General features: G+C 44.2%; 2 protein-coding genes across 2 annotated transcripts; both read left to right on the top strand.

The window, feature by feature from the left end:
• Positions 1–1,569: 1,569 nt before the first annotated feature.
• On the top strand, positions 1,570–5,088 carry TEOVI_000332800 (uncharacterized protein; the record flags this gene model as incomplete). The annotated part of the gene is made up of 1 exon (XM_067226248.1): positions 1,570–5,088. The coding sequence occupies one exon, from the start codon at positions 1,570–1,572 to the stop codon at positions 5,086–5,088; it is 3,519 nt and encodes a 1,172-aa protein (XP_067082349.1).
• A 2,690-nt stretch (positions 5,089–7,778) lies between these two features.
• TEOVI_000332700 (dynein heavy chain, cytosolic, putative) lies at positions 7,779–10,301 on the top strand (the record flags this gene model as incomplete). The annotated part of the gene is made up of 1 exon (XM_067226247.1): positions 7,779–10,301. The coding sequence occupies one exon, from the start codon at positions 7,779–7,781 to the stop codon at positions 10,299–10,301; it is 2,523 nt and encodes an 840-aa protein (XP_067082348.1).
• Positions 10,302–10,689: the final 388 nt, after the last annotated feature.

The following is a 10,689-nucleotide window of genomic DNA, read 5'->3' as shown; positions in this document are numbered from 1 at the left end:
AAAAAAAAAAGGAGAGGATACAAAGTCAGCCGGAATTATGAGGAGGAAAAAAAAACTACCATGAATTCGTTTTGCATTCTAGCAACAGCAAAATAAAAATAAAAATAAATTTATTTCATAAATAAATAAATAAATGTCATGCGTGTGTGGTATTGCTCTTATATTACTTCCCAGTGCATATTTACCAACCACCACACAAATGCACGTATTTTTGGTCCCTTCATTTTGTTCTTTGTTTTTTTTTTATTTTGTGTTTTTAAATTATTTTGTTGCCTTTCAACGAGCGATGACAGAAGGGGAAGGAGAAATAAGAGGAGCAACTGTTATTTATCTCCAACACGTGTTTGTTGTTGTTTTGTTTTTAAAAATATATTTACATATATATATTGTTCCTTCCTGTCGTAATGCGTTGTCATGAACTTTTTTTTGTTTTTTGTTGTTTTATTTTTCCCCTTCGTATGTGTGTTTGTGTTTGCTTGTGTCTTTCCGTCTATTCATTCTTTTTCTTATTTCCATTTTTTGTTTATTTTATACAACTTCCGCTCTGACGTGAAGGGACTTGAGCTTCCACATGCGCATGCATTTATTTTATTTTTATTTTTATTTTCGTTATTTTTATTATTATTATTGCTGTTGTTGTTGTTGCTACCACTTCCGATTCCGCCGCTGAGTGTCTTTTTTTTTTTTTACTTCTTTTTTTTTTCCTTACGTGTGCGTGTGATTTTACGCGTGTGTAAATGAGGCCCCATTTGTTTTTTTCCCTCCTCATTTTTACGTTTTACTTCTTTACTTGCTTTTTTTTTTTCTACCACTAACTTTAATTTTAATTTTTCTTTTTTTTTCTTTTGGTGTGTGTGTCTTCTTTTTTCTTTGTTTTTAATTGAATATCGTCCCACTTTGTTTTTTTGTTTTGTGTTACTTCTAATTTTTCCTTTCCTTTTCTTTTTTTTTGTTTAACCCCAACGGCAAGACGGACTTTTCTCGTTTTTTTCTTTTTAAATTTTGGTTCTGTACGGCCTCGTCCATTTTCCTCGCGATTTGTTTTTTTTTGTTTTTTGTTTCCCACTATGCTCATACCGGTTTTGCTGTTATTGCCATTATGATTATTATTTTTGTTCCATTGGTCAAAATATTTCTCAACTTTTCTTCTTTTTTTTTTTACTTTACTTTACTTTTTGTTTTGAGTGTTGCGACCAAAAATTCCATGCGGCCCCCCTCATCATCTTCTGTTTTGTTTTGTTTTTTGTTTTATTTTATTTGTTTTCAACTCAATTTACTGCAGGTTTTCTTTTTTGTTATTGCAGTGGAGAAATCTTTTGATATCTCAACTTACAGCAGCTCTCATTTTCTACCATTCAAATTCTTCTCACCTTTTCTCCCGTTTGTGTTTCTTCTTCTTTTTTTTCTTTTTTCGTTGAATTTTTAAATCTTCTGTTACCTTCCATTTCATTAGCGTAGCAGATATCCATACGTATACATAACAAACGTGTATATCTGCAACGGTGTAGGTTTGCTATTTGCCGTGTTTGTGTGTGTGTGTTGGTTATTAGTTCCCGACTATTACACATTATGAGTGGGCGCCTGTCTTCTTGTGAACTTCCTGAACCACGGCGCAGTGAAATCATGTCTGCGGCTGGAAGGCGCTCGCAACTCGCCTTAGCAGTTAACCGCACGCTGGATCGCAAATCATTATTTTATACTTCATCCAACACACACAACACGGCCGTCGATGCAGCGGGCATTTCTCGAATCAGCGGTATCAATGAGCATAAATTAGACACTTGCACCAACAACACCATTAGGGATGTGGTAAAATGCGCAATTAATAGGGGTTCTGGTATCACCGATTCAGCGACTGCAGTGAGGGCGTTGTCGGTATTGCCATCGGAAACACTCATGTCATCTTCAAGACCATCTGAATTATTGTCTCATTGTCCTCTTTCCGGTAGCTTGAGGGAAAGAGGTGCAGATCCATTAAGGTCAATGCAACCAACTTCACAACTCAGTTTTATGACATGCAGCAGTGCTGGCCCAAGAATCAGCGCAGGTAAAAGGGTGAGTGCACCTCCCAGAGTGGAACCAACAGTGAGCTGCAGAATTTCAACCATGCAAATTAGTCCACGACTGAGTTGTATCGCTGACCGTAGCGGCGCTGTTGCGCGATCTGATATCGCTGTGGGCGGCAGATCGGCACTAGTGGGGGTGCACTCACCACAGCCGCGAGTGATTAATAGCGGTCGTGTAGCATATGGTACGTATACGCGGAGAAGCACTGAAAATGACGGTGTTGCTCCGGCAAGGTGTGCACCTGCAATTTCGTCCACGTCCAGCTCTGCTCGTATTGCTGCAATTCGTAGTGAAAAGTCTGTTCTTCCCCCAGCCGCTATCGCAACCACAACCGCAACACCAACGAAAACAACTCCTGTCACTCCTGTTAGCGCATCCAGTAGCGCGAGCATTCATTTTGCAGTTTCCAGAACAGCGGCGCCACGTAATGGAGCCGCTGCTGACAATAGTGGCAGTGGTACTCGCGCTGCGCCGGATGTGTCTGCCTTTCGTAATTCGAGGCTTTCCGATCATGAAGGAGCTCAGCAGCTGATTAGCCCGGAAAAACAAGCGCGCGATGCTGATGGATGCACTGGAGCCAAGGGTGTTTCAAGGCGACTGTCTTTTGATGATGGGGCCGTGAAGATGGGCTCGAACTCTTTGGATTTCTCAAAGGATAGTACGAAGGCGTCGTCCAGAGTAAACGGGGCTGACAAACCAGAGCAGACGACCGTTTCACTAAGCGCTAATACTCAACAATGGAGGGAGGAGTCGAGGACTACCTTAACCCCTGTGCGTCGTCCCACTGCGCCACCTACCTTTATTTCTACTCTCGATCCCTGTCCTGTTAATGTCAATGAAGGAGTGGTGACAACAACAAAGTCATCAGCGGACGAGGTGGTACTGGGAAAACATGTACAGGAAAATGATGTAAGGGCTCATGGGCGAGAAAGACAAACGGTCAATGTCTCCCGCTTGCACAGTTACGCGGGTGCACCCGTCCATGAAACTGGGCAGAAGCCGTTCATTAGAGAAAGTGTGTGTGGAACCGACAGTGATCGATCACAATCAAATGTCGTGTCTTCTCGTATCAGTCAAGGAGACATCAGATTCTGCAGCGCTCTTCGGCCCAAATTTGACATGTGTTCCGGTCGTTACGGTGACAAAGTGGCTCAAGTGAAAATGAGCAGATGCCATAGCGCTGGATCAAGGTTGTTGCCAGCGTCGAGGGAAAGTGGTGGAACACTCTTCAACGATGAGCGTAACACTAGTTTTGGCGCTCGCAGTCGTGCTCGTGCGAGCGATCAGGTTGGTTGTAATAGTCATAAGGAAGCTAATGGTTCTAGTCATGCAGCGTCTTTGGTTTCGACAACAGCAGGTGGTCGGTTGGAAAGAGCGGAACGGCGTCCCATACCTCCTGCATCACAGTGGAAGGGGACGTGTTTTCCTGCATCCCTCACCGCTGTCGATCGTGCTAGCGGCTCAAATACATATGCTGCTACCACCGCTAAAAGGGCTTCTTCTACTGATGCGCAAACCTCTGAAGGTTGTGGTGCTTTCCTTCGCGGATTAAAATTGGCATCATCTGGCGCAGCTGATTCAATGGAGCCCCAAGTCATTCCCCCTACTTTTTCCAAAGACACAGAGACCACATTAACCTTCACCCGGTGTGTGACTGAATTTTGTACAACGATCCTCCAGGAGCGAGACCGTCGACATGATGCGGAGGCGGGGGCGGAGGTGAAGGCTTGCCATCCTACACGGAAAAGTGGTTCTATGGATGTCACATCTCTTTGCTTTTCCCGCTGTGCTTCGGGTCGCATCGTGCCTCAGTCACGTGAGTGGCCCCGTCGTGCCGACCCCACTTCCCAAAAGCGTCTTAGCTGCCCGTCAGTTCCTCTCCGTCGTTCTGCAACGGCGCCGTCATGGCGGTGTCGGATGTCTACGCGTGAAGAAACCACTTGCCCAATTAGGGCTCCCAGCCCTACGAATACCACAACATCATCCACCGCTTCGGTTCTCCTCCGTGTGCGGAATGTACTCGACGAGCGCCGTGCGCGAATTCAAGCGAGTTTGCAAGAGTGGCGGAATGGTACGAGTGAGGCGGGTGGCAACGCTGCAAAGGCAGTAGTGCTCGCCCGTGTCGATCAGTCCAATCATCAACAGTTGAAGTTCAACAGGGGCGGAGGTAGTGGCAGTGGGAGCAGTGGCGGATGCTACGGTATAAGCAGCAGCAACACACCCGGGGAGATGACAGAACGGGTTGACAAATCCCATGAGAGGTCAGAGGAGGAGGAACACACGCCCCTTCAGGCGCCGCTTCACGGGGATGAGTCCCACATGCAACAAAAAAGGTATGTATTATTAGCGAGTGAAAGCGTTGCATCACCGAAAAGAATTAATAGTAGCGATCACCATGGCACTGACGATAGCGAAGGGAATGATACAAATCACATTAGTGTTGGAGGAGATGCCGTGAGGAGGGGCGAGCAACACGTGGATTGCGACAATTGCGTGTCTGATGGCTACGAAGCCGACTATTGTGATGATGATGATGATGGTGACTGTGATGAGTCAAGCCACAGTGATGAGGATCCGTGGTGGTTCTTTGAATACTTTTGGAGCGGTCCTGCTATTGTCGTTGTACCACCAGCTTTTGTGCCCCCACTGAATTTCGCTAAACTTCTTATACCCGATGACGGAACTGCGCTAAAGAAGTACGCTATTCCATTGCCGACTCCAATGCCTCTGTCACCAACGAGAGCCAACCGGACCGTTCCGACTGATTTTGTAGCGCCCCCCGCGTTTAACCCGCCGCATTCCTCAGCAGCATGTAGTGGTTCTCGTAGGAGACGCCTGGCTGAAGTTAAACAAACTGAAACCTCAGTTGAGGCGAAACGGGAGAGAGGAGTAAGTGTTAAAATATTGCTGTTGGAAACGGCAGAGCGGCGCAGTCGGCGGTTGCGGCATCAGGAAGAGATCGCTAGTCGCTGGGCTTTGCAAGAGCAACGTGCTGAAGAGTTAAGATGCCAAGGACTTTGATTTCTTGTGCTTTCATCTTTGTGTTTTTCTTTTTTTTCTTTTTCTTTTCCTTTTGGTGTAGCGTCTTTCTACCCAATGTACGTATTTATCTATGTGTTTGTGTGTGTGAGAAAATGGATGGTTGCTATAAGACAGTCGCATTCATCCTTGTGTGTGGTTTGAGACTGTTTCTTTACCTTTCCATTGCCACTGTACTACTAGGTGATTCCGTTTTTTTTCGTTTTTTTCTTTTGTTTGCTGCGTGCACTGCTGGAAGGTGTGTTTGTGTTTTTTTTTTTATGTGGGGAGTAAAGAACGGTTAAACAGAAAAAAATTAACTGTTTGATTATGTATTTGGCCCTTTACGGTATATATAGTTTGTTGTTTCACACTTTTACAAGATCCCCATTAGGTTTCTTTACCTTCTTTTTTTTCTTTCTTTTAGATTGTGTCCTTGGTTTCATTGATATTGGTGGAGTGCGTGATGGAGATTTTTTTTTTTTTTTAAAGAAGAGAGAAAAACGAAAAGGGAAGCGACGACAGAAACGGCGACATGGAAGAAATGAATAAGTGAGACAGCGAGAAAGCGAGAAAGCGAAATATAAAGAGAGAGAGAGAGAGCGAGGACGATAAGATGGATGTGACGCTCACACGTTTACTTATATGAATCAATTAGTTTATTCACCACCCACTTTTGCTGAATGAAACCCATAAAATATTTTATATTTATCTTCTGTATTTGTGTACGCATGTCAACAGACTTTTAGATTTCAATATTGCGTATCAGGGGGTATGAAGAAAGGAGCGAAGGGAAATGTTATGATGCGTTAACTCTTTTTCTTTCCTTTTTCCTTCTTTTTCCTTCTTTTCTTTCTTTAATTCCTTCTCTCTTCAGAAGCGGAGGGGTTTCCTTTTTTTTCTTTTGCTTGGGCGACCTTTCTTTCGTAAAAATATAAATAAATAAATAAATAAATAAATATATATATATATTAGTTTGGGATTTTCGTTTGAAGTGTTTCCCATTTTTTTCTTTCTTTTCCTTTTCATCCTCGTTGCGTGTATAAATTTAAGCACGTTTTTCTTTTTTTTTTTAAAAAAAAAGTTGTGGATGTACTCATGTATTTTTCTTTTTGCAAGCACGTGTGGGTGCCCGCATGTGTTTGTGTGTTTTATAAAAAAGAAAAAAAAATAAGCGGTGGAAAATAAAGCAATGAAAAGAGTCGGGGGGTGGGCACATGGGAAGAGGGAGATAAACGTATGAGTTTTTTTAATTTTTCTAAAAACAAAAACAAAAAAAAATAACATCATTCGAATTAAAAAGCAAAAAAAAAAAGGAAAAGCATCGAAAAGCAAAATGTGATGGTGAATTGTTTCGTTTTGTTTTATTTCATGCGGCGTTGTTGTTGGGAAAATAAAGTAAAGTGAGTGAATAAAACGAGGGACGGAATGGTGTGTGGGTGTAGAATTCGATTCCCCTTCCATTTGAACACCTCTTTTTTCTTTTCTTTTCTTTTGCAAAAAAATTTTCTCCCGTTTCCTGTCCGTCCGTCCATTTTAACATACATATGCAAAAGGAGGAAGGAAAACAAAAAACAAAAACAAAAAGAAAACAAATAAATGTACAACTAGTTATATCGTCTTTTATTTTCCCGTGGTCTTGGGGAAATGGGAACAGTTTCAGTGCATGCATAAATAAACTTTTGCGTTGCTCCTATCGCTTTTTCATCATCTGCACGTCCTGTTAATATCATCATTGTAACCGTCACCACTGTTACTTATATTTATTATTATTATGACTGTTAAATATGTTATTACAATTAATATTATTTTCTCTGTTATTGGATTTTACAGGTGTTTTTTTATTCATCTTGTTTTTCTCCCTCTTTACTCCCTTTTCTTTTCCCACTTTTCTTTGGTTTACATTTTTGACAAACATAATTACATCAGTTGCATGGTAAGAATGAAGATTACAAAGTTTAGCATAGTACGAATATTCGCTTTAGAGAAAGGAAAGGAAAGAAGAAAGAAAAAAACACTTTAAATTCAACTGAAAGCAACGGCACAACACTATTTTAGTGATAAGAGGACTTCACACACATATCTGAAGGGTAATTTGTCTCAATTTCCCTCAAAGTATAACATAAACTAAAGGAACAGTTGCATATATTACATGTGTACAAATGTCAGATAAGAAATCTGTGCTGCACAGATGATGAGGCCAAAGAGGAGAGATCTGTGAAGATGGTGCAGAGGAACATTCAACCAGTTAAGTGTTGTCGGATGAAAAGAACGAATAAAACGGGGGTCCGCACAACCGTTTCTTTTTTTTTTTCTTTTCTTCTTTTGTGTATCATTTCTCTTAAATTTCTCGTATTTCCTCTGCGCATTCCACTATATCGAAAAAGAAAGAATAAAGGAAGTGTTTATGTTAATGTATATATATTTATTTATACGTGCATATGCAAATCTACCGTGAAAATAGATTTTATAACTATCTGTTTTTTTTTTTTTACCACACTTATGTAGTTTAGGGAAGGAAAGACAAACACCGTGTGAGAAGAGGAGATAAAAGAGGGGGACGCAAAAGAACGACAACAAAAACAACATACACACACAAAACAAAAAGCGAAACAAGAAAAGAGGATCATTATCATCATCATTATTACTATCATCATCATTATTATTATTATTATTACTATTCTTTTGCCTAAATGACGACGAAGTCAGCCGTGCGAAAGGCGAGACGGTCGGCAACCCCACGTGCATTTCCATCAACATTGTCACGCCATGACAAAACCGTGAAGAAGTTGCCGGCACCGCTGCAGTGTGCGGCACTGATGTTGGAAGAGCCCGCATCCGACCCTTCAACGCCTGTAGAACATAAGGCCATTTCCGTCCCACCTCCACCACCACCGAACTGCGATCCCACAAAAATGATAATTTCTGATCGAAGTTTTGTCGACAGTAAATGTAATGATTTCTCTGCTGGTAAAGTTACCGGTGTGGATATCAGTTGTGGCGTTGTGCCCATACATGTGGATGATGTTGTCGCCTACGAGTACATTGATAACTGCCGGCGCTGGCGGTGGGGGTTGGCAACGGTTGTTGCTCTCCCTGCACCATGGGTTGTGCAACTACTGCTATGGCGCAGCGACGGAGAGTTACTATTGCCATCATCAAGGTATTGTAACGGTCAACACAGCAGTCATGCACACAATTTGGCAAGTGATTATACGGCAGATGTTGGGATTAAGAGTTGTCATTCGCCGGACTCAATTTCCAAACATCGGAGGCAGTTACTGATACACCAACTCGAGCGGCTGAAGGAGGAGCGTGATTACGTGCAAGAGGCAATGGATGGGTTGGTTAGACGTCTTGCTGTCCATCGTTTAACTTACAGAACCCAACGTCAGAGAGTGCAGGACGCAGCGACGGCAGCGGAGCATTTGTTAGCTGAGGCCCAAGCGCGGGTGAAATCCATTAACCAGCGGGACTGGCGGGAGATTCGTTGCTATCGTAACCCACCAGCGATTGTGCGACTCGTGGTGGAAGCCGTTTTCGCGGTGTTGGGTGAACACGACTGCGGGAAGTGGCGATGGTCCCGATTGCAAAAGGCGATGCGCAGAAGTAGCTTCCTCCATGCTGTGGAGCGATTCAAGCCTTGCCATTTGAGCGAGTCCGCGAAGCAACACATACGCAAGAAGTTCATGGAAGATTCCCGCTTCACATACGAGGCTGCGGTGAAGGGAAGCCAAGCATTGGGTTATCTTGAGCAATGGGTTGTCGTACAAGTGGAAAGCGCGGCTGCGAAGGAGGGCCTCGCCGCATATGATGAAGCCCACGGTAAAGAGCGTGGTGCTATAGTCATGTTGGAGGGGGAGGTGAGCGCGCTGCGGGATAAACTGGACCAGTACATGAAAGAGGAAGAAAATATTCAAACAGCCCTCCACAGGGTAATAGGAGAGTTTCCGAACAACTTCAGCGAAGTTGGTGACGGTGACGACACCACCAGTTCTGCTGTCGACGCGGGCTTTGGTGTTACTGATGGCTGGGATGGGTGTGGGTGTGGGTGTGGTGATGTGAACGGTGGGAGTGCGTTAAACTGTGACGACTGCAGCGGATGTTTTATCAACTGTGACAATGTGAGGGTAATGGAAGGAACTCCCCGTGACGTTGTCTCCGCATCCGTTGCCATTGATATCTGCAAAGGTCACATTGTCAACAACATCAACTCAGCCTTACGTGAAGATGCCGGTTGCGTTCAGGAGGCCGGTGCAGTATGGACAGGTACTGAAGAGCTATTGCTCGTCTTGCGAACCACTATTCTTTGCAACTTCAATCGAGCAGAGCAGACTATAATTCACCTTACGCACGAGCAAATGAGCGCACTTGGAGAGGCGCTGCGTCGGCGTGGTCATAGCCTGATAAATAATTCCTGGGAGGTTGACCGGCGGGCCGGGGAAATGGAGAGGGATCTGCAAGATGCGCTGGAGGAACTCCGTGGACATCATGGTCGGACATTACACGACCTTCGGCAACTAGAAATTGAGAATTATGAACTCACAAGGAAGCTTGAGCGGCGTGAGCAGGAGTTGGATAAACTCAACCGGGCAATACAAGATGGCATTGGTTTGTTCTGTACTCCACGCGGATCACAACTTGGCTCGACACGCGGGACCCCTCGGAGTTATGAAATGGATGGCAGGATGAGTACCACTGGGAATGGATCAAACGTTTCCAATCGTTCACGTCGATGGAACTCGTCAACTCACTTTTTGTCCACTGCTGTCAGCTGCGCTGACGAGTCGCAGAGTAACCGGTTGAGCCCGGTGGATCAACGGGACGCCTCGAAAGCAACGGCTTCGACGACATCATCACGCCCGCTTCCCACCGCCGCCTACGTGCAGTTGTTGGAGGATGATTTGCGGTTCGTGCAGGAGGAGCTGCAGCGCAGTAAAGATGAACTCAACAATTTCCGTAAGATGGTGACACCTGGTTATTATACTTCCACCGCGTTATGGTTAGACCGAGAGAGTGTGATGGAGGTTCAGGCAAAGAAGATTGCAGCACTTGTGGAAGCACTCGCGCACAGTGATGAGGGGCGACGGCATGTTGAGGAACGCATGATGACTGAGCACCGCCAACTGATGGCTCGCATGGAGGCGTTGCAGCGGGATATGGAGCAACAGAGAGGAGCCGGTAAAAACTCTCTTCCCATTCCCCAAAATGTGTGACCGCATCAAACGGTGAAACGGGGTTGAAACCAGCAGCAATGGAAGGGAAGTTCCATATACTCTGGAGGTTTATAGTTGATATCCTTGTGTGTACAAAAGCTGACAAAATTGAAGGAAGGGGGAAAGATGTAAAAAGAAAAAAAAAAGGAAAAGAAGGGAGCTCATAATTCTGTTGCATGCGTTTTTGCAGCTGCATGACTCGGTGGCAGGAATAACGTCACAAATTATGTTACGGGAGTGGGAGGCGGCAACGACAGAAACCGTAAGTTGCCGACACACATTCACACATTTAGTGGTCACGTGTGTCCGCGCGGCTGTTCCTTCCTTCCTTCCTTTCCTTTCTTTTCTCTTTTTTGTTTTTCCTTCCCCATTGGTGGTCTCATTCTTT

Source organism: Trypanosoma equiperdum (assembly GCF_001457755.1).
Source record: "Trypanosoma equiperdum strain OVI genome assembly, contig: ctg_725, whole genome shotgun sequence".
Classification (NCBI taxonomy): Eukaryota; Euglenozoa; class Kinetoplastea; order Trypanosomatida; family Trypanosomatidae; genus Trypanosoma; species Trypanosoma equiperdum.
The sequence above is the reverse complement of the archived record's forward strand: the minus strand, read 5'-3'. Positions and strand labels throughout refer to the sequence as shown.